The sequence below is a fragment of the Prinia subflava genome, chromosome 10 (genome assembly GCF_021018805.1).
Source record: "Prinia subflava isolate CZ2003 ecotype Zambia chromosome 10, Cam_Psub_1.2, whole genome shotgun sequence".
NCBI classification, from domain to species: domain Eukaryota; kingdom Metazoa; phylum Chordata; class Aves; order Passeriformes; family Cisticolidae; genus Prinia; species Prinia subflava.
In genome coordinates, this window is record NC_086256.1 from 23,490,594 (window position 1) to 23,514,648 (window position 24,055).

The window sequence follows — 24,055 nt, forward strand, 5'->3', positions numbered from 1 at the left end:
ACCCCAGTGAACAAGTGACAGGACACGAGGACACGGTCCTAAGCTGAGCAGGGGAGATTCAGGTTGAACACCAGGAAGAATTTCTTCATAGAAAGAGTGATTAGACATGTAAGGGGCTGCCCAGGGAGGTGTTGGGAGTTCCCATCCCTGGAGGTATCCAAGGAAAGTGGCATTCACGGCTCTGATCTGGTTGACGCGGCAGACACCGGTGAAAGATTGCACTCGATGATCCTGGAGGTCTTTTCCAAGCTGAATGATTCTGCGATGGTGTAAGGACGCAGCTTTGCGGGGTGTGCGGGTGCGGAGGCGCTGCCAGGCCCGGCGCCCTGCCGTGCTCACACCCGCGGTGATTCCCGCGCTGCCGTGAGGCGAGGGCAAGAACCCTCCCCATGCCGGCGAGCGGGCCCACAGGAGCCATCGCCGCTTTAAGCCGGCACATTCCGCGAGGCGGGGGCAGCTCCAGCCCTGCTACGCTGCGGGACTCCGCTCCCGGCTTGCTCCGCGCCCGCCCCGCCTCGCCTGGCCTCGCCCCGCCGGGCCTCGCCCGTCTCAGCCCGCGGCCGGCGCGGAGCGGTGGCGCCCGGCGAGCGAGCGAGCCCCATCCGTGCCCCCGCCGGCTCCCGCAGCCCCGCCATGGGGGGCGGCGGCGAGCGCTGGGCGCTGTGGCTGTGGGTGCTGTGGCTGTGGGCGCCCGCGCGGTGCGGCGGGGCGATGGACGAGTGCACGGAGGAGCGGAGCGGGCGGGCGCAGCGCTGCATGCCCGAGTTCGTGAACGCGGCGTTCAACGCTACGGTGCTGGCCACGCATACGTGCGGGACGCCGGCCGAGGAGTACTGCGTGCAGACCGGGGTCACCGGCGTCACCCAGTCCTGCCACCTCTGCGACGCCGCCCAGCCGCACCTGAGCCATGGCGCCGCCTTCCTCACCGACTACAACAGCCCGGCCGACGCGACCTGGTGGCAGAGCCGCACCATGCTGGCCGGCGTGCAGCACCCCACCGCCGTCAACCTCACCCTGCACCTGGGTAAGGACGGGGAGCGGGGAGGGAGCCAGGGCACCGGGGGAAGAGTGAGCCTGGGCACTGGGCACCAGCGCGGGCTGGGGATGACCTGCCGGAGAGCAGCTCTGCGGAGAAGAGCTGGGATGTCCTAATGGACAATGAGATGTCCAGGAGCCAGTAGCATGCCCTGGGTGCCGTGGTGTCCTCGGGTGCGTTAGGACCGATAAAGTCAGCTCTAACAGGGCTGGTCCTGCCCTTGTCCTCAGGCCTAGTGAGGCACATCTGGGACGCTGTGTCCAGGTCTGGTCTCCTCAGGAAAAGAGAGATGTGGAGCTCCTGAAGCAGGTCCAGCAGAGGCTGTGGAGATAGGATGGAGGTATTGGAGCATATCTCTCACGAGACAGGAGTGCTCAGCTTAGAGAGGAGCCCTGTCTGCAGAGAGGAGCCCTGTCTGTCCTCTCAGAGCAAGGACCAGGCTCTGCTCCCTGGGCCCAGCAATGGGACAAGGGACCATGGGCAGAAGTGGATGCCCAGGAAGTTCCACCCGAACATGGCAAAGAACTTCTTTCCTGTGCAGTGACTGAGTACTGGAACAGAGAGCAGAGAGGGTGTGGAGTCTCACTGGGGATATTCCAGACCTGTCTGGACACAGTCCTGTGCCATGTACTCTGAGATGACCTTGCTTGAGCAGAGAGGTGGGACCCAATGACCCGCCGTGGTCTCTTCCAAGCTGCCCCATTCTGTGCTTCTGGGCTGACAGGCCACCTACACTCCGGGCAATCCCAGGGCCCTGCCTGGGTGAGTGCCAATAACCAGGGCCCGGGTGATCTGGTGTTCAGGGGGTGTCATTGAATCCCCACTCTGCAGGTCCCCAGCCATGTTCACCAAGTCTAAATCAATGCTGGCTGCACCTCACGGTTGTGTTGGGATGTCCTCTGCCAGGGGTTTGGCCCTGTGCTGGTTCTTCACCCCTCAGCTGATGGTTTACTCACATCTGCTCAGCAATGCTTGGTAAACTTGATTTTCAGCATTCTCCAGCTGAATATTACCTGGGTTGCTCCACTGCAGTCTGCATTGGAAGTGCTGTTTGTTTGCGAGAGGAGAGGCCGTGCTGCAAGTGGAGCAGGTTGCAGTGATCATGTTCCACCCATGCACCAGGGATCATAGAGCCATTTAGGTTGGAAAAATGGTAGAAAGAAATTCTTCCCTGTGAAGGTGGTGAGGCACTGGCACAGGTTTGCCCAGAGAAGCTGTGGATGCCTCATCCCTGGAAGTGTCCAAGGCCAGGTTGGATGGGTCTTGGAGCAACGTGGTCTAGTGAAGCTGTCCCTGCCCATGGCAGGGAGTGGAATGTGATGAGCCTAAAGTCCCTTCCAACTCAAGCCGTGCTATGATTCTGTGAAAAGACCTTTAAGACCAAGTCCAACTGGTAACCCAACTCAGCCAAGCTTAGGATTGGATCATAGAGTTTTCCAGATAATAAGCTTTGGATCCAGGTGGGAGATGTTGAGTTGAAAAGTGGCAGGCACTGTGAGAAATCACGTGTGCAAGGGCACATCTGCTATGTATCCTCATTCCTGGGGCAGCATTGTCTTTTAATTGCAGGGTGGGTTGGGCGTGTCAACAGCCAGTATTGCTGCTGAGCTGTAACAGCCAGGCAAAAAAAGAAGGTGCATTTGCTGATTGGTTGTCAATTCCAGAGGTTCCTTTGGGATTTTAGCCTTCACTTTGATTTGTGGACAAGCTTTTCTTTTCTGTTTTTTCAGTCATTCAAGCTATCATGACATGGAGGAAGGGTAATAATTTAGAACTGGAAGACAAGCCAGTTGAGAGAAAGTTGAAACCACAACATACATCCTCATGTCATTAAATCAAGTAAATACTAAAGAGTGCCCCACTGCAGCCATTCACAATGAATGGCTCTTCTAATCAAGAGCGGCTGTTGAACATTAAGTTGAATATCAATAACAGAGTAGTTCAGGGGAAAAAAAAAGATGCTGGGGTTTGGAGAGCTGGATCTTGTGAGAGCTCACACCTGCATTGGTGAGATGCAGTTGACAGCACTGAGTCCTGTACAGGGCTCACCTGATGAGCACATCCATGTGCCCCAGAAGCCTGGAGTGCCTCTGTGCCCCAAAGTGTTTCCTTGTGTTTGGAGCTTCAACATCAATATACCACATAAGCGTATCTTATAGTCCCTTTTAATCTTCTTTTCTTGGTACATTAGGAGGCTTTTTTCCAAGACTCCTGGAAAGCAAAGATTTGATCGCAACTTCTTTTTTAATAACAATCATTGTAATTCTCATTATCAAGGCAAAACTTACAGACCTGTATTACTGCTGTCTGTCTGTATTACTGCTGCCCTTGGTTTTGTATATCCATATGTATATGGATGTTCTTTGAAAACCAGTATATTTCTAAAGTAGTGGGAGCAGTGTGCAGTGTCTTGGGCTTTGAAGAAATGCACACATTTCTTTGCTGGAAACAGCTGCATTTTTGAAATACTGTAGCATTGCAACACTTCCACTTGTGTTCCAGGTTTGTTTGCAGGTTCTTGGAGCTTTGGGAATTTGCTTTGCCACGTTATTCGAGTAGAGTACAACTTCAAAGCAGAAGCTGCCTGACCGACTTTGATATATCTGAGGGGCTTTTTTGGTCTGATTTTTCCTTGTTAGGTTTTTGGGTGGGGTATTTTTAGTACAAAGCCTTTTAAGAATCAGAAGCTTGTTGGGGGCATGGTGGTCAGTTTTAAGATGACAACAGCAAAGCATGAAGCTCTCTGCACATGGGCTGTGGGACTCTGCATTGCTTAGCTCGTGGCAGGTTGAAGAGAGTACTGACAATGCCTTTTTAGCCTGAAATGCCCCAAACTGCTCTGCAGCATTCAGCGTTGCTCTTCCCTACTTTTGTGAGGTCTTAAGACCATCTTTGTTTGAGTGAGCTGCTGGGTGCTGCATTTGGGTTCTGTGTGCCTGCAGGCACTATGGTCTGTGGGATGCTTAATTATTGGCATCACTAAGAGAAGGAGGCAGAGAGCTTGACAAGTATTTATGTACTCGGTAGGACATAAAGGCATTCTGGGGCACAAAGCCCTTTCATGCAGTTAGTTCTGCCCGGTCTTTGAGGATTAAGCTCTGTGCTCAGACCCGTATCCTTATTTGATGCTGCAATTGCCTTCATTTCTGAAAGCATTGGTGTCCTGAATAGTTAATGCTGTTTTCCACCTGGTCAGGACCAGCTGCATTGACTGTACGTTTCCTGTACATGCTGCCCTGTGCTGTGTTTTTTGGCAGTTTGAGATGTCTTGATTAACATCCAGTGATGTTCAGTCTGTGTAGAACAACATTAACATTTCATAAGGGCCTGCAAAAGGTCAGTAAGAACTGCAGGTCTCTTGCCAACATGTGGATTTCTTTGAATCTCCTTACAATTTGTGGTTCAAAACAAGTTTTAAAGCCTTTAGTTTTGGGACTGGGTGCTGGCACAAAGCCTGATACAGAAAAATACAGCACAGATCACCACTACCAAGTTAAAGGCTCAGATCCCAGGAGTGTTTGGAGATGACATCTGTGCCTAGAAGTTAGGGTGCTCCCTGGGGAGAGCGGAATTGGGGTAATTACCACTCCCCGCACCAGGAACATCTGGAGTTATAAAGGCAATTTCTCTTCATATGAGAGGGTATTAAGACCCTCTAAGTCAGGGTAAGTAAGAGGCCTGGAGACATGAATTCCCAGCTGTAAATCAGGAGAAGGGGGAGCTGAACCTGTTTTCAGAGTGGTGTCTGGATAATTAGGTTAGTGAGTGAGAAGAGGGGAGAGCATTGCTTTGTCCTTTCTTCCACTTTTCTTAAAAGTATCCCTTGCCCTCACCATTTTCCTATTAATTAATTACTGATTTAGACTTGACCCAGCCAGTCTTTTTTTCTCCTTACTACTCTCCCACTGCATTCCCATATATTCCCCAAAAAAGGAACTTGGAGGCAGTGGTGCCAGCTTTCAAATAGAACATGGAAGCTGAGGCCTTACAGTGCGTTGTCTGCTTTTTTTGAGCCAGGGTGTCACGTTATTTTTACTATCTGTGCTGTTTGCTTGTCCTGGGAGCATCGGGATAGTTCTGGCATCTCCCCAGTGCTTTGTGTGCATACGCTTGAGCACAGCGTTGCTGCTTAGACCCCTGACACACAGAAACAAAGCCATGTGTTGGAGATGCTCCCTGGAACACTGGAGGAGGGGAAAAGAGACAGCATGGAGGTACTTGGAATATTTTTGGTGCTGGGTGCTCTTGCTGTGGCAAAGGTTTGCATTTTTTCAGATGTCATATCATTATTCAGAGCAGATTCTCACTCTTTCCTTCTGCAACTCTTTAATTACTGTGTGCTTTCTGTTGTTTCTACACTTTTTTTTATCCACTTCTACACGTGCCTTTGTGTTTCCTTCCCAACCAGCTCTGCTAGAACCACCTCTCACTTTTCCCCACCACTTTTACTTTCTGGTCAGATCTGCTTGATTTCAGCTGTTGTGATCCCAGTGTTTTGTTCCTTGGACAAAGAGGCAGCCTCCTCAGCATGCTGGTGGCTGTTCCATGGTGGAGTGACTCCATCTCCCCTGAGAACAGCCATGCTTTTTCAGCAGCCTGTGAGCTCAGAGCAGTCCAGTCTGGTGTTCCTGGGGCAGGTGCCTGTCCACTGCATCTCAGCAGGGATGGTGTCCAGATGTGCTTGAGTGATGATGCAGGTGGCCTCAGCTATGAATTCAGGACTATGTGGAAGGCAGAAAAGATCAATTCCTGCCTCTTCTGTCATTGCCTCAGAAGAGGAGGCAGTGTTTGGTGCCGGAAGCAGCCCTCTGGTGGGCTGCCTTTCAAGGAGAAAGATGAAAATTGCTGGTTCCCTTGGTTAAAAACATGTTGGCTCCTGCAATCCTTACTATAGACCAGCCTGGAAACTGCTGTCACTAAGCTGGATGGTGTCCTGCATATATAAAATCAAGAAAAACTTGTGAAAGCTGTTGGTTGCTAAAGAAATGAATTGCCCTTCTACTCCACCTCCCCCTTTCCTACTGCTCAGTCCTTTATTTGGCTCTGAGGAGAGCGATGATGCTTGGTTATATATACTTTGCCGGCGAAGCGTGGTTGGGGCATGACTGCCATTTGAAGGCATTTGCAAGGAAACCCAGGCGAGTTGCCAGTTCTTGTGCTCAGCCCTGGCTTGATTTGCCCGTTGTTTTCAGCAGACGAGGGGTTTTTTTGAGTCACTACAGAAAAACAGTGGGTTTTTTTCAGAGGGGAGAGCTATAAAATGTAACTTAAACCAAGAAGGTAGTTTATACCACCGGGATGCAGTTGCTGTGTTTTATTCAGTGTGGCAGTGCCCTCAGCTTGCCTGTTATCCCATTAAAACTTTATGAGGCTGCGGTTTGCTGCTTTCCGTAGGGAACCACTGTGGTAAAGCCGAGTGCAGGCAGGCAGGGTGTACGCACGTGAAGCTTTGCCTAGTGTAGCTGCAATTTAAAAACTCCGTGGTAATTAAGGCCTTGGGAGGGCATTTCCAGCTCCAAGGCTGGTGTTCAGGGCGTGTCGGGAGCCTGGGCTTTGCCGTGGTATTTGCAGAGCCCTCGGGGAGACGCTATTTTAGTTGGTCTCGAAAAGGCTTGATTTACATTTTGCAGGTTTCAACACGAGCACTGAGGAGATCAGGGCTTTCAATGGCCAGCAGTTATTCAGTGCAGTTATATAAAGGTATCACTTCCTGCGTACACTTCAAATTCCCAGGTTTTTCTCCTACTCTGTCTCAGGATGCTGATGCCTCTGCATGACGCCTTTGGGAATACTAGACATGGCAGAACACTTATTTTGGGGGATGGAGAGAGCTGAACTGTGTGGTATTTTTGTGCAAAACCAGCTGCTATTTGTGGTGCTTGCCCTGAGTTGGTAGAAGAATTAGTTGCAGGTTTTCACACACTTAGACAGTGCCTTTTGTAGGTTTAAACCTTGAAAACTGGTAGCTGCTCAGAACTGTTAGCATGCTGAAAAGCTTTTGGCCTGTTAGGTACCCGTTTCTCTTGTAGCCCGAGGCTTTGGGAGGCTCTTACGGCCTCTCTGAGTCTGCAAGTGAAAATCCCAGGCTGCTGCTTTCCATGGAAATGAAAAACGGGATTCTATGCAAACAACACTTAGAGGAAAGAATTTCCAGTGTAGATGGATGGAATGGGAAACTTGAATCTTGGGTTCACCATAAGAAAAAAGGATGTGAGCATTATGCTTACCACCTTTGTCTGGCTGAGACCTCCTGTTTGTGTCCCGAGGCCCTAATTCAACGTTCACCACCACTGGTTAGGCCATGCTGAGTGATTTTACTGTCTGGCTCCTTATTCTTCCCATGGGTTAGCTGGGATATGGGGTCTGGCATGTCAAATGTCACATCTGAAGTCACCATCTCTGGTGTGTAATAACCTTTGGAAGCTCAGCCTGGGCTGCTGTCCCCCATGTAAGCTCTGGCACGCAAAGAACCATTCTAGTCTGCTATTACACGTCTCTTAACCATGAGATCTTGCCTATTGGTGGCTACCACAGTGTACTTTGAGTAGAAAATAACAGGAGTTTCATAGTTTCCCTTTAAATTGCACAAATCTTGCTGGGTCTGTTGTCTCACCACACAGAAAGGAATATGCTCCCCCCCTGCCCCCCCAGATATGGCATAGCCCTGTGTGTCTCAAATCAGCCTTTAAAGCCTTTACAGCCTTTAAGTCAGGGTTGAATATGGCTGCTTTTGTTGAGGACATCACTAACTGTGTTTGAAACTCTTTGTAATATTGATAATCTCTTAGCCATTTCCAAAGGCTGTACTGGGTACTGTACTGTACAACGATTGCTGTCGTAGTCCACAGCATTCCATAAGTAAAGTCAGGTTTTTAGCAGTGGGCTGGTGATGTTGCTTGTCACATCAGCATTGGTGAGAGCTTCACGACAGCTGCTAACAAACCAGCTGTGCCATGAGATTAGAGAGCTGCTGCCAGTAGACATGTGCAGTTGTCAAACAGGACCAGGAATACTGAGGAGAAGCTGCCTTTTGTAGCTTGCCAGACCAAAGGTGCAAGCTGCTGGTAGCCTTGGTAGGCTTTTAGTTGCTTTTGAGGTATAACATAATAATTTCTAGGAATTATTCCCATGTAGAAGCTTGGAAAATAGTGGAAACTCATCAGCTATTAAAGAATCTGAAATAACAAGGTAATTTTATTTAAATTTAAAGAAAGCCTCAGTCTTCAGTCTTTTTTGCTGCCAGCCCAGCCCTAGTTGAGAGATCTTTCACCAAAAAACACCCAAATCCCCACCAACTCCCTCATATATTATTCAGTGGTCTTCAGCATTCTGTTTGAAACTGGGTGGCAAAGCACTTTTTGTTTCCATGCTTGTACTTGTTTTAGATATTCCAGTGTGATAGTCATCAAAGAGCTCTCCAGTGGTAATCATGCCTGCAGTTCTGACACAACACAGCTGTGTTCAGCAATGGAGAATGTCAACATTTTCTCGTTTAGAGATATTATCCAAAAACTATCCAAAAAGTATAACTGGACTTTTTTTTTTTTCTCCCTTGGTAGGTAAGCTAGTCCATCTTGTACATGGGGTACATTTCCAGGGAGCTTGAGGCCTCATTTGTACAGTTGTTTGGGGGTTTGGTGTTTTTGTGGGGGAAGGTGAAGACTTTTGAGGTGTTTATAGAGATGATATATTGAGAACTTGAAAAGACCCAGGGTTTGTGGGTTCTTGGCTCAGCTTTCTGCAATGTTCTCGTTTCTGCTACAGACTTTGGTGTGCTTGTAGAACCGTTTATCTGACTTGGCTTTGTAGTACGTCCTGTGTTTTACAGGAGGGCAATGTAAATTGTAAAGACAATGTAAATAACCCTATTTCATCGTCGGGGGCTGGCGATGCTCCTGTGGGAAGGCCAGGGTGCAGAACTGTTAAATGGCTTCAGGAGTGGCACCTGGCCTGAAGTGGAAAGCAGGCAGACCTGGCCCTTGCACTGCTCTTAAACTTCTGTAATGGAAAGATCACCCCTTAAAGAAACACCCCAAACCCCCTTAAATCTACCAAATATTAAAACCTGCTTGAAAACAGAGATTGTTCAGTGCATGTGTTGAAGTGGGCAGTGGCTGGCTGCACATGGTAGCCCTTGCCTTCCCAGTGAGTTTCCTGAAATGCTCATTGCTCTGGGTGCTCCAAGGCTGAGGGAGCACTGTGGAGTTTGGGCTTGGCATCAGCCCAGTTCTAAGCACTCTGCTTTCTTCTTGCAAGTTTTTTTTTTTTTCAAAGTCTGCTTTATAGCTCAATTTACTTGGCATCAGAAAAGACCTTGTTCTTACCACAGTGAGCAGCTGCTTCTGCAGCATGTTGCACTTGGGCAGTTTGGTTTATTTTCATGGGGGGAAAATATCAGGGTTGCTCAACTTGTTTTTTAACTTTTTAAAAACATATTCTTTCCCTTCCCTGTATACTTTGTTTCGAGAAGGTGAATCTTTCTTATCTTTGAATTAATAGATAATGTGCCTTGCAGTCTTTTTAAGGGAATGGTTGCATTGAACCTCTTCAAGAGGGATAAAGGGGTTGTTTTCTTGGTGCTTTCTTATACTCCACAGCCTTGTAAATACAGTATAAGTTATGTGTTCTGAAAGGCTCAGTTTGGTTTGGGTGTATCTCTTATTGAGATTAGTGGAATGAAAAATCAGTCCTTTCTGGGAAAAGTACCATCAAATGCTTCTTGATGTCAGTTTTAAGGGGGACTGTTTGACTGAGAGAAAAGAAAATGTTCCTGTCCTAGGACCTGTGTGGTCAGCTCTGATTATGATGATTATTTATAGTCCTTTCATCTGCAGTCCTTTGCATGCTCCCATCTGGTAGGATATTGCAATGGGATTTTCTTCCCAGCAGCTAGCAGGGCTGGTCCCTGGGGAACAGCCCTGGTCAGGCTGCCCTGGTCAGGCTGCCCTTGCCTCTCATCTTGTAAAAAAAAGTGGGTTATTTCTGAGGATCCAGCGTGTCTCCCTCTGTCCTGCTCCTGGCTGTGCCTGTCAAGGTGCTGGGCTTGGCCCAGCAGTTTCCTTTTATTGTGTGGCAGCAGCTGATGCTTCCCTTCAGCTGCTGCTTCCTCTGCTTTTGCTGGCTGCCTTCCTGGGTCTCGTGGCTCCTGCTCCTCCCTGGACTTACAGAGGACAAGGGATTTCTCAACACTGAATCTACTTGATGAACTTGTTAAGAAGCTGTTGCTGAAGTCTGTGGTTGCTCAAAGCTTGGAGATCTCCTTTTTACTTGTGTTTTCTGTCCCCTTTCTCCCTTTCCTCTCCTTCCTGAAGCTCCTTGCAGTCTTCCTGGGTTTCTCCTCCTTCTCACTCCTGATTTCCTGGTCCTGGGATGTCCCTGGACTGTGCAGTTTGGAAAGATAACCCCCTTCCTGGGATGAAGTTTTTTAGCTGGGATCTCCCACAGTTCCAGTCCTGGCAGCAGCCTTGCCCTGCCTAGGTGGCATTGCCACTGCCCTCCTACACTCCTGCTTTATACATGTGTACAGACGAGGTGCTGGTGGTTTCTTTTTGGTTAGACTGAGAAATACAATGCAAGTTCAAAATCCTTAAATGCTCAGTGTTATTCTCTAGTTTGTCATCTTGCATCTGTTAGGGACTGAAGGGGGGGGATGGGAGCCCCTCATCAAAGGACAATTTTTCCTCAATTGAAGCCATTTTTTTCGTCATAAAAACAAATGTTTGTCTCTGTTCGTTCCCAGCAGGGTTGTAAAAAAGGTATTAAGAGCTTGGAGTAAAGAGATTTGGGGCTGCAGGAATGGGGTAGCTGCTGCAGAGCCAGTGCCACTGCCAGAGCAAAATGTGAACTCTAAATAAAGCGAGGAGCCACTATCATCGGGCAATGTCTACTTAATGAAATGTAGTTTTTGCCCTACTTGCCCTCCCTGTCCCTGCCTTGCTCTTCTGGGGTTGCAGGTGGAGCTGGGAGGGTTGCTGGGCACTGGGATGGTTCTTCCATGCCCTCCATCTGTGTTCTGCAGGATGAGTTTACTGATTAAATTAGCGACATTACACGAGTCACTGCCCTTCTGCTTTCTAAGCAGAGTGACTCTGCACACATCCGTGTGTGCTGCCCCTCTCTCACACCCACCCTCCCAAGGGCCAGCCCACACTGCAGGGCTGAGCAGGGCTGGTCCTGGGGCAGCTACACCCTGTTTCCTGATGGAACAAAGTACAGATTAGTTTGGAAGTAATGATACAGAGATGAGCTTTTCCAAAAGCTTTGTAGCACTTCTAGGATGTAAAGGCCTTTTTTACGGTTAGCAACTTAGGATGTATTTTCTCTCCCATGTATTTCCTTGTAGCCTTATTTTCCTATACTTCTGTTCCTTGTAAGATGTAGGAGCTGTGTCAGGAGAAGCCCACAACTTTTTTGGGAGATGCTGGAAAGGCTGTGAATCATGAACTTGGGGCTGTCCTTTGCATTCTGTGTTGGTTCTCTCAATTCCCTGGCAGGCTGCCACCAGTTTTTGAGTATGAGGCACCCAATTTTTTTTCATAAAAAAAATTTTTTTTCATAAAAAAATAATCCAAGAGGCATTCTTAGGAGATCTTTAATTTGATATCCACTGATATGTTTAGAACTCTCTAGGAAAATGCATTTGTCTGTGGCTCTGAAAGTATAAGGGTAGCCCTGGGAAAGAAATACCACAGTATTCCCAAAGCCAGGTTTGTTGCCTTTCTGTGCTTTGATTTTCTGCAAGTTCAAGCGAAAACATGGCAGTAACATGGTTTTTTGATGGTAAGTCATGTTTTGCTCATAATTCATAGCCCCATGGTGTTGAAAATTGCTTGGAGCAGCTGTGGTACAGCTGTGGCACTGGCAGCTCATAATCGCCACAGTCACCAGCAGAGACTGAGAACTTTGGGTACAGCCCTTGTAAAAACTCTTGTGTTGCAGAAGGCACTGGGCTAGTTTTCTGGTTCACTTGAATCAGTTGGCTCTGGTTTTGTTGTAGTTACTCAGCAAAATAATGGTTAATTAATCAAGGATTTGAATATACAGTTGGAACAGTTAGTGCTGTGGCCTGCCACTGATCTCTGCCTGGACAGTGTCACTAACTATTATGTGGAAAAGGTTAAAAATGTTCATAGGAATCTCAGTTCTTCCTGTTGTGAAACCTTGTACTGAATCCGTCTCCTCGTTAATTTGTCTATGAATTTATCACCTTTTTCATATCAGCCATTCAGTCTGTTTTGTAACTTCAAGGCTATGGTATGTTCTTTTGTGAACTGTGTGTTAGAACATTAACATGCTGCTCTGGTGGGTGGGAGGGACCCTGTCTTCCAGCCTTTTCTGTCCTACAAATCCTGATTTTCTTTATTGCTATTACCCAGAAAAAGTCAAAGTTGACTTGAAAGCAGTGGGAGGGAATGAAGTGTTTTGAAAGGATGATCCCATCAATGGGAGTGGTATTGAATGCTGGGGTGCAGAGATCAGTTGTGGGAAGAGAGGTGGTTCAGCCTAAAGGGTAGAATTTGGAGTTATTAATCTGCTTCATTAGAGCTGTGCACCAGAAAGTTCAAACTGTGCCTGGGTGAATCGCATGAGGCTTTGAAACTCACAGCAGTGCTGGCAGCCCGCTGGCGTTTGTCCTTCCTGCAAACAAACACAAGCTGCTTGCAGCAGGCATCCCCGGTGCTCAGCACCCCACTGCTTCCTGTGAAAGCTTCCTTTCCCTGCAGAAAGCTGCTCTTGGCTTCAGGGAAACTGCAAGGGACCAACGGGGAGACACCTCCAGGAAATGAGTTGGTGCTGCTGTTGGACCCATGGAGGACCTGAAAGCACGAAGAGTTTGATTCACACCTCTGTTCTGTGTGTGTGATTTGCATAACAGGGTAAACTGTTCTCTGTCATACCCCTCTGAGGAGTGACACGGGTGCTGGCTTGCTTAAAAACTTTGCTGGTAAAAGTCTGAAATGTTGTTGTAGTTTGACACTGGCCAAAAGCCAAGCAGTCACAAAAATTATTCACTTCTTTTCCATTGCTGTGGCTGAACAGAGGAGGGGAAAAAAACCAAAGGGCTCAATGAGTTGAGATAAGGATTAGGAGAAAAACACTTTAAGGGAAAAACAGGTTCAAACTTAAATAGTATAAACAAAATTTATTATTAACAGAATTAAAAGTGGGTAATGAGAACTAAAATAAACCTTGAGAACACCTTTTTCCCCCTTATAGCCCCTCCTTCCTTCCCACTGACAGCACAGGGAAACAAAATATGGGGTCTTCAGTCTGTTTGTCACTTGTAAAAATCTTTCCTCAGTTCACTTAGGGGGAGGAGTCTCTTCTGTTTGCTGTGGGGTCCTTCCCATGGGAGACAGTTTTCTGTGAACTTCTCCATCATGGTTCTAATTTTCATGAGTAGCAGTCCTGCCCAACCTGCTGTAATGTGAGTCTCTCCCACAGGCAAAATAGTGTTCCCCAACTACGTGGCATGGGTCCTTTTAGTTCATGGGGTGTAGTCTATTAAGGATGAGCTATTCTAGTTTAGAAGCAAGGATCCTCTATCTCTGGGTCTCTCAGAGCTTTTTATCATCCACTTCCTTCAGTGTGAGGACCTTTTCTCACGGGATCCAAGTGGATCTCTGCATCCGCCATGCACTTCATGAATTACAAGGCAGACGGTTTGTTGTATTATAGTCCTCACCATGGCTTGCAGAAGAATCTCAGCTCTAACCTTTGAAGCACCTCCTCCCTTTCTTTCCTTTCACTGACCTTAGTGCCACCATGTTGTTTTCCTCACGTCTTCACCTTTTCCTTTTCTCTGACTTGGGAAAGAATTGTTTTTCATAGGTTTGTTTGTTCTCAATCTCTATCCATTGAAAAGGTCTTATAAGGCTTTACAGTGCTGAAAGGTTGATCTCATTTTTGCTTGCCGTGGCGCTGGCACCATCCAGCACCTCTCCTCATGCAGAGCACAGAGAAGGAGAAGCTGCTGCCACCTCTGCCCTCCTGCTGGCAGCATGGTTGGCTGAAAGCGGCTCAGCAGGCAGAGTTCACTGCCAGCCGTGCCGAGATGGTCCCAGCTCCCTGTGCCGGCAGGGCCCGGATCCCAGCACCTCCCCACCCCTCGGAAAAAGAAGAAAATAACTGTATGTGCCTTTTTTCCTTTTTAAATATGTCATCACAGGGGTGTCACCAACTTGTGTAATTGGGCCAGCAACATGTCCATCATCAGATCCTTCAGAGATTGGCTCTGCTGGACATGGTAGAAGCTTGGAGCAGCTTCTCTCTCAGAGGCTGCCTCTGTGGCTTCCTCTGCCTACCAAAAAATAACCCCAGACTGTTATAAACTAACACTAATGTGAATGGAAAAATCAAGTGTTTGTTCCTGTAGCAGTCTCTGGTCTTGCTTTGTTCAGGTACCTGTGCTCAAGGGAAGCTTATTTTAAAGCATACGGTTGAAATCTATCAACTTTTGCATTTCTCCTGCTGACGTCTTAAAGCTGATTTTCAGCAGAGATAACTCTCCAGAAATGGTAATGGATTGCTAAAGGTTTTGGCTGGAAAGTAGGTATGGAGCCTGTTAAGGGTGTCATATGTTCTTCATCAAGTTAAATGATGTTTGGCTACCCTTGGTAAAGAAGTGACACTTGCTTCAGTGGTACTACAGGGTGTCTTGTATAAGAATAGCCAAAAAAACCTAAGCTTAAAAAAAAAACCAATCCATGATAGCTCTCCGCATGTCCCCCTTCCTGAGGTAGATGCTGAATCCACTTCCTTATTCTTGCATCTGCTTGCAGAGAAGAAAGAGCCCTTAGGCCAAGTGACCGTGGTCTGCAGAGTGGAAAGTCATATGCTTTTTGTCATAGAGGTAATGGTTAATTAATGAATTTCTAGTGGCAGAGGTTTGCTTTGAAGTGTAAACAAGCAGTAGTAGTTAGAAGAGTGTGCAATTTCTAGGTCTGTATGCTTTCTTTGCATCCTTTAGAAAGGCATATTTAAAGATTTCGAAGGGAAAGATCCATATCCTTACTGGAAAAAAATATTGGCCATTCTGAATCAGTAATTCAAAAAGGATTAATAAATAATTGGTTAGGAATTCCTGAAACATCATCATTTACTGTGCCTAAAGAACACATGCCACTGTTTTTTTGAAGTATGTTACCAAGGTAAAACAATCAAGTCATCATTAAACTTCTTCCTTTCAATACTTAATAGGAACTAATAGGAACGGTGGGGACAGACCTTTTAAGAGGGCCTATAGTGATAGGACAAGGGATAAAGTTTTTGAACTAAAGCAGGGTTGATTCAGACTAGATATAAGGAAGAAGTGAGGGTGGTAGAACAGTGGAGGAGGTTACCCAGAGAGGTGGTGGATGGAAACACTCAAGGCTGGGTTGGATAGGGCTCTGAGCCACCTGCTCTAGTTGCAGATGTCCCTGCTTGTTGCAGGGGGTTGGACTGTGTGGCCTTCAAAGATCTCTTCCAACCCAAACCATTCTATAATTCTCCAGAATGAGTATAACCCATAAGGATGAGCTGGTGGAGGCTTGGGTTTTCTGTCAGGAGCTGCTCCAAGACTTGCCATGTAGCTCTGTATTGTATGGCCAGACCATTGTTGTCCTGCACATCTGCTGCTTCCCCTCTCTCTTCTTCCACCACCCCAGGCTTTCATGCTGACAGTCGTGCTGTGTGTTCAGGTGCTGTGACAAGAGAGTGCAGGGCAGAAGCACTTTGTGTGTGTGAATCGTTCAGTGCTCCTGCAGAATAGCTGTCCTCGGGCTCAGTGGAGTGCTGGAAATCTGGGCAGCAAGGAATGAAGGGCGTGACTGAGCCTCTAAAGTTACACTGGTGTCTCTCAGCCCTGCCCACTTATTGCAGCTGGGGCAAGGAACCACGCAGCCCTTGGCTGGTTGGATCAGTTAGCTTGCTTAAGTGCCAGCAGTTAATTTGATGGAAAGATAACCTTTTGGTGGCCTTGGTGATACTGAGGTGTGTCTGGGGCCATGTAAGTGCTGGCTGGTGGGAAAGAGGCACCAAAATGTGCAGCCCAGGGACAGGGGACAGACTTAGAGTAGTCACAGACAATTTTGAAAACATCCTAAAACATTTTTTTAGAAGAACTTGTGTGATGAGAATTGAGGAAGAAATTCCTCCCTGTGATGATGGTGGGGAGGCCCTGGCACAGGGTGCCCAGAGAAGCTGTGGCTGCCCCTGGATCCCTGGCAGTGTCCCAGGCCAGGTTGGACCAGGCTCGGAGCACCCTGGGCTAGTGGAAAGTGTCCTTGCCCATGGCAGGGGGTGGAATGAGCTTTAAGGTCCCTTCCAGCTCAAACCAGTCTGGGATTCTCTGATGCTGAGACAAACTAAAAAGTGTGGAATCTGGATTATGAGAAGCTACTGTGAGCTTTCAAAACTCAGACTTCTATAAAAGGAAGGAAACAAGCATTTGAAATTTCGACTTTTATGTCTTGCACATGGGAGCAGCTCATTAGGTGAAGCAAGAAACAGGAGAAAAAGGCTGAGAGAGATCAGAGTACATTTTGGGGGAGGGCTTTCATAGAAAAGACATTCATGTGTTTAGGTTTAAAAACTGAATTCTTGTAGAGTTTTACTTTATGCAAAACCTCTTTATTTGGAGATTGAGCTGTCCTAGCTTGTTTTAGCTGACTTTGCATAAGGAGTAATAATGAAATATGTTTTTTTAAAATAATAACCCACTAAGTGGGCCAAGTGATATTTATGCATTTGCTTGACTAGCCTAGAAGCAAATTCAAAGGCAACAGATAGATCTAGACTAAAAAAAAACTTGATAGATGGTCCACTTGTTTGTCTTTTTAAAGCTTTTCATCAAAAAGAGCTATTAAAAAATAATGTGAAAGTAAAAATTTCCCATAAATGATGCTGAAGATGGAGATAGTGCAATTAAAATTATAGGCTTGCTCATTTTAGAATTAATAACACCATAATAACTTACTTTTCAGTTTGTGAGTTCGAAGTTCTCAGGTTTTGGATGAGATAAAGCCCATGAAGGAGTTTTGCACTTCAGATATTCATTGCATGTCTAAGAATTAAACATAAGAAGAGAGGGAGGCTGAAGTGATTTGGGTTAATTACTAAAACAGCTCTTCCTGTTGCATCAGCATTTCTTTCATTTCATCTCTCAGGAAGCTTTTTACCAAAAGTTGGCATATGTGCCTCCTAGGAGGAGGTTTCCTTGCAAATCACCTGCCACCTGTACAGGGCTGCTCTTCAAACAGAGACAGCCAATGAATGGTGATAAATCTTTGCAGTTTATAAAAATGGTAATGCCTTCTGGTTTGGGGGACAAAAAAAGTGTTCTTTGATCCTGCAAATGAACTGTATTTATTGGTCCTGAAGAGAGGATTGAGGTTTTTTATGCAACTTTCACCTACTTGCTTAATCTTTTGGGTGCCTGGAGGAATGGAAAACAAGTTTAGCATACCTGAGGGCTTTTCTTACTGAGGTCTCCCTTTAGTGCATGTCCTGCCCACACAGTGCTGAAGATGAGCAAGAAAACCCCCCGAGCAACACATTTTTGCATGGGTATGCAGCAGTTCCTGCCCAGTTGACTCTTGCTGGAAAGATCCAGCCCGTGTGCTGACTTGGAGCTGCCTCTGATGTGCTGGGAAGAGGTACTGAGATCACCAGTGGGGTGTGCAGGTTGTGGGGGTGCCTGTGCAGAGTGTGCACCAAGGACATTTCTGGTTTATTCCTGGTTGGAAGCAGAGCGTGTGGACAGATGCTCTTCTATCAGATCAGGGAAAGCTCCTTCGCAAGGCACAGCATTGCAGTGCAACTTCATCTTTCCCTCTCGCCCCCATTTGTGGGGAGGGTGGTGAAGAGTTGGCTCCCTCCTCCCCAGATAATGCTTGAAAGCTGTCCAGAGTGGGCTTGCTTTCAGAAGCAGTGTGAAGTCACTGCAAGATGGAAGCTGCAGAGTCTTGCTGCGGCTTTTGGTGTGCTGAGCCCTTCCTTCCTGCTGGGAGAGACTGAAAAAACCTCTGGATCTTTTTATTTTTGATGCTGAGTGCATCCTTACCTCCCAAGGCAGTGAGTTTGTGACTGCTCTGGAGCAGGGTGCCTCCAGCTCCAGCACAAGCTGAATCCTGCCAGCGAGGCAAGCAAGGGCTTGTTAGCTAAAGATAGCGTGCACACATGTACACAGGCCAGGGGGGTTAAAGAGCTCTGCAAGCTCTGATTTACAGTCATCCTAGACATCCTCAGGAAAATTAAAGGGACCACATGCATACAACAAATAATAATTTAAGGTCAGTTTTATCCTTTATAGCACCTATTCTCAATAGCAGCCATACCAGATGACACTGCATCATATTAAGCACAATAGGGCACTGACCTTTGCATCAGATTCAGCTCTGCCACATACCCCCAGGGGACCAGGCATTGGTTTTTGGCATCTCTCCTGTCTTTGAGGCCACTATATGTTTGTAATTCAGTGATCCCAAATCATTTGGGCTGCCTATGGATGTGGCATGTGCTCATGTTGTTTGGGCTGGCCCTGAAGAAAGTTCTGTTCAACCCCCTCATTTAGTTATACTTCCTTTAGATTTATTAAATAGTTGTCTTTTGCATGGACGGAAAATGTTAAAAATAGAACACTCCAGGCAGGGCTATTGTGTTGGTGTTGACAGGTTCACTGAAAGCTGAGGCATGTCTTGTATTTTAAGAAGCACCAGGTTTTGGAAGGAGTTGTGCTCGCTGATGTCCTCTTGACCCCATGCTAACGAACTGCTGTTCTGAGCTAAGAAGAGAGTGTCTTTTGGATAAATTGGGATTTAGTGTCCTGTTATTCACTAGGTTGTGTGATTATTTTAAGTAATTGATTGAGCTTGAGATTTCTGAAGAACTGGGTTGTTTTCTTATGGATTGCTGCACAGACATATATAAGGGAGCAAGGCACAAAAGATGGTACCGAGGAAAAAAATCACGATGTAATGATCTGTACCATACAGAAAATAAGTTTTTGCAATTTCCCTTTCCCCAGTAGTTGTAACTGCTGTAAAACCCAAATTCTTTGTTTTCAGGACCCCATACTTTGCCGAACTGGCCCCAAACCAAAGCCGTGCCTTTCAGATGAGAAGGTAAAGGCAGGCAGGACCTTTACTTGGTGGGATTTTTTAACTATGAAGCTATGTTCCCAAACATAAACCTGAACCATAGGTATCTCTGGCCATTGTGGTTGCAGACACAAGATTCCAAGTGTAAATAGAGCATGGAATGATGGAGACCAATATCCTGATTCTCCCATCTCAAGCTGTTTTCTTTACAGCAGCTGTCATATGTTAATATCTGCATTTTGTCATCATGGAAATCTTACCAGTGACCACACAGCTTTTATTGCATTATATCTGATGGTGTGAGCAGATACACAGGTTTATGTCAGGCTTGCGTGGGCACTTGCCAGGTATTGTCCTGTATCCATCTGTCTGTTGTGCAGCTGTAAAAGTCACCTATAACTTGTGTGGAATTGCAGTTCTGTGGGAAACTGGGACATGGAACAAACATAAGGCAGAGGTAACGAGCTGTAAGGTTGTGCTTTTTGTTTTTCTTTTTTGTTAGCCTTCCTAAATGGTCGGAATAAGGGGAGGTTTTCTGAAATTCAGGTTTTGGCACCATAGTGATTGCTCCCTTCTGCCTTTCATTGCACTGCAAAAAAAAAAGAAAACAGATGGGGTTTTTTTGCCTCGTCATGTGATGAGGATTCCCTCTGATTTAGTGGGATCATCTAATCTCCCAACTCCCGGCTCAGTAGCGTAGTGTGTATTTTGATAAGGAGCAATTAATGGTGCTTCCTCACCCAGGCTCTGAGCGATCATCAGATAAAACGTCATCAGGAGGATGCTCCTTTCCATGCAGCTTTGTGACTTGTGCATCAGATGGTCTTAATAAGATAAAGAGATCTTAAAAAGTGTGCATGGAAAAACTTGATAAAAAGTGTGTGGCAGTGCTGAGGCTGGAGCTGGTGGGAAGCACTGCTCCCTGACTTCACGTGGAGCACAGCTAAATGTGTTCAGTGAGTGCATACATGTACTTTCCATCTTCAGAAGTTAATTGTAAAATTATTTTAATATACCTGGAGATTTTTAGTTAAACAGCATTCAACTTTCTTTTAAAAAATAGTAGGAACTACAGCGTTTTTAATGAGAAAATGCTGTTATGCTCAGACTTTTTGTGGAGTTCAAATGAGTAGCATGCTTCTGTAAGCCTTTTTTTTTAAAGCTTCTTTTTATCCTTGTGGTTGTAAGTTATGAAATAGTCACTGCCATAGGTCATGATATTTCTGTGCTAAGTTTGGGAATGTAACTGGCAGCTTATTTTTTCCCTGGGAACTTTGTTGTCAGGTTGGTACAGCAAGCTTTAGCTCCTTAGCTGTTGGGGGGAAAGAGGTTCTTCATTCCTTTCCTTTTTAATTTTTTTCTTTTTTGCTTCCAGTGTGTTTCTGTTCATTACCTTTTCCATAGTTGTAGAAGACATTGGAACTTAATGTAGTAGAGCTGTTGCAGCCACTTGGTTTTAGTGTTTGTCTTGCCTCTTGTGTCCAAGGCTTCCTTTCTTCTTTGTGATTTCTCACTGTGTTTTGCCAAACCCCTGTATTTCAGAGCTGCTTCCTGCTTGTGGCTTTGTACCAGCTTGGGAATCTCCACATAATTGTTCTTTGCTTTTAGTGTGTGATAGAAGCAAAACTGTGCTGGAGGTGGAAGTGTAGAATGCAGTGAAAATCTGTGAAAGAGATCCAGGGGTTTTCCATGTTTCTTTCCAGCTTTTTGCATATTATTATTTTGCACTTAAAAACCAACAAATAACACTATTTTAATTTTTTCCCCTATGGTATTACAGCTAGTCAAATTTTTATTGAAAGGACTAAAACTAAGAAAGGCAGACCCAGAGATCAGTGGTTCTTCACCTGGCTGTAAGTGTCTGGACTTCAACAGTCATGACAGATTATGTGATTTCTCTTGCGAAAGTGCAGTAAAAAGCCAAGGTGCTCTTCACGCCTTCCTCTTTTGTTTACTGGTGATTTTCCCAAAATTAAATGCTGCTGACAAAAGGGATTGCTCAACACCTTGCAGTATGTGTCCCAGTGGGTCTGCAGATTAGGCCACGCAGGACACTCAATGACCAGTGGTTGGCTGGGCTGCAGCTTCCAGCTGGGGCGTGTTGGAGGTGACACGTGGTCCAAGCACAAGCACCTGGGGATGCTCAAGCATGAGATGTTTTCAAGGGTATTGCTCTGGGGGAAAGAGTAGAAATGGTACTGGACCAGCTTGAAGCCTCAAGGCCAGGTCCATGCTATGAGTAGATGGTGAGTGGAAACCCACCATCTCTGGCTTGGTACGCAGAGTGCATGGTGTTGGGAATTCAGGTGTGCTGCAAAAAGTCCTTTGTATGTTTTACTTATTCCTGGACTTTCCAATGGTGTCATTGTTTGGCTGTTGCCAGCATCGGGTTGGACACCTGAACAAAAAAGTGCTCAACTCCCCCAAACTAAGTTCATTTTATCCACAGTGACATAGGTGCTGTTGCTGTTAGCTCAAATACCCCTTCCTAGGCTCACCATGGCCATCAGAGGCTTGGAAGGTATGTTCCAAGGGTCTGTTCTCCAGCCCAGCTGCCCTGTGGTATTCCAGCACTCTGTTGGAAGCTAATAGGCTTTTCCTGAGGATTTCTTAAGCACATTGGCATTAAAATTCTCTCCAAAAACACAGGGAAACAATTAGGGATAAAACCCTAAGAAAAGAACCTGGCTGATCCTATTGTTTCTGGGATCTGCAGCTTTCCTGTTTACTCAGCGGGCTTTCAAATTTTTGTCCTGCTGCTTAGAGTACAGCCCAAAGTACAGCCCAAACCAGTATTTAGTTCCTGCTATTTTTCTTTGCATTCTAGGGAGAGCACAGCCCCTTGAAAGGAGGCTTTGCAGAGGTAAAATTTGCCATTGCTGATTGTTATGGTGTTTTTCTGCTGGAGACTTGCTGCCTTTGAGGTGTATTAAAATGTTTAAAAAATCTAATGATATAAGTACTGTCTTCCATATGTATTGGGAATTGATATACAGCTTCATTGCCTGATCCTGCTCAAAAAGGTTCAATGGGTGATGGAGTAGAAGATTAAATGGACAAGATTTAATGTCCTTTAGGGCTGTCTAGTAACTGACCATCAAAATGGCCTTTCTTGGTCTGTGTGGGTGAGGAGAAGGTTGTGATTTCTTGGGATCTGGGAGTGGCAGGCAGCTCTGAAGCTGAGGGTTTTGTCAGCAAGCCGAGATACCTGGGGGCTCTCAGCTAGATGCTTCCTTCCTAACCTCTTCAGCAGAGCACTCTCAGCTGAATGAAGTTTTGCCAAAATAAGCATTCCTATTTAATAGCACTATATCACCAGGAATGACTCTGACTTTAAAGCCTTAGGAAGGGAAGGTGGTCTGGGCACTGTAGCAGGATAACATTTTTATGTACTTATTTTTTAAACCACACACCTGGATTGCAGAGACAGGGTTTTGAGTTCTTGATCTGAAGTGAACCGCTAGGGAGAATGTCAAATTGTTTTTCTGGAGGGAGAAATGTTTTGTACCTCTACCCAGCCTACTCATGGTGTGATGCCCCTGGAAGGAGCAAGGTGCTGATCTACAACTTTGATAACTCATTATAGTTCTGTTCCTGAAAAATGTCAGGGACATTCTGTCTCTGTCCCAGAAAAAGAACAGAAACAAACTTCAAAACCTTGGTGGTTGCTATGAAACAAAAGTGTCTTCCCCTTGGCTCTATTAATAAAACCTTTAAATATCCTCATTGCTGAATTCCCTTGCCACTGCTGGTGTGGTGCAGTGTCATGTATGGCTGGTAGGTGTGTGTCTTCTCTTGTCACCAAGCATGTCCTTGGTTGTGGATTCACTGAATTACTTCAGGCAGAATTAGGGTCCTGTGTGCTGCCTGGTCTGGCACAGAGGAAGGCAGTTTTCTGCTCCTATTTTGTACAGGTGGAGGAAAATAATTTTGATCTTTTAATGCTTAAAAAATTTTTAAAATATACTTCTTTTAGAAAATACAGCTGTCCTGCACATAACACTTCTGATTTTTTTTCTCTCTCTGGCTTTTACAGTTTCCTTAAAAGGGTTTCTGATTTCATAGTGACTTACCTGTGGAAAGCTTGATGCAGTTTGCAGAAGGGACCATGTTACCCCCACACACTGCCCTGTGTGTTCCCTGCAAGACTCAAGGTAGCTGGTGCTGCGTTTGCATCTGCTGCATGCAGAGTTCCTGCAGGGGCAGGTTTGGGTTTGTAGAGCTGAGCTGAGGGTCGTGAGCCAGCTCAGAGGATGCAGCATCAGTTTCCATCTGCAGTGCTCAGCAGCAGTCCTGTTCATTTTGGATAATTTGTGTAAAAATCAGACCTGAGCAATCTATTCTATGAAGGACAACAGCCCTGAAGAGGAAACCTCTCTGTGTGCTGCTGAGGCATTTTGGAGCCCTGTGTGTACCCAAACATTTATCCTCTGCACGGAGGGCTGTGGCAGTGCAGCACGAGGGCCTGCAGCTGTGATGTGCTCTGGCTGTGTTAGTTGGGCTGGATCCCCTCCCAGGGGTGGGTGTCCATTGGAGCTGAGGTGTAGCTTTTGGTCAGTGAACCCTGAGCCTCATAGTCTGTGTGTGTAGAGGTGAGGTGATGCAGAAGGCACTCTCCATGTCAATGGAGCCTGGTTCAAAGAGCTCACCCAAGCAGAAGGGCAGGCCGAGCAGCCTGGAAGAACAGATGGTGCTCATTTCTGAAGGTACGGTGTTTGCTCCTCTGTCCCCACCCCTGCAGACATATGAAAAAACTTCCCTTATTGATTCCATAGACTTTTGTAAACAGAATGTGTAAATATGTATAAACATCTACTTGATCTGCTCTGGTTTGTGTGTCTAGGACATAAAACTTTGCTCCCAACCTCAGGGCAGAGGAGAAGAAGTGGGAGAAGGAGCTCAGGCATGCACCTCTTATCTTCACTCAAGTTCACCTCCT

General features: G+C 46.2%; 1 protein-coding gene across 1 annotated transcript in view; it reads left to right on the forward strand.

Moving 5' to 3' along the window:
- Window positions 1-511: 511 nt before the first annotated feature.
- LAMC1 (laminin subunit gamma 1) overlaps window positions 512-24,055 on the forward strand; it is a 65,468-nt gene continuing 41,924 nt past the window's right edge. Inside the window, exon 1 of the mRNA XM_063407742.1 lies at window positions 512-1,024. Coding sequence (XP_063263812.1) covers window positions 634-1,024 — 391 coding nt within the window. The 5' untranslated portion in view covers window positions 512-633. The remainder of the gene's footprint in view (window positions 1,025-24,055) is intronic.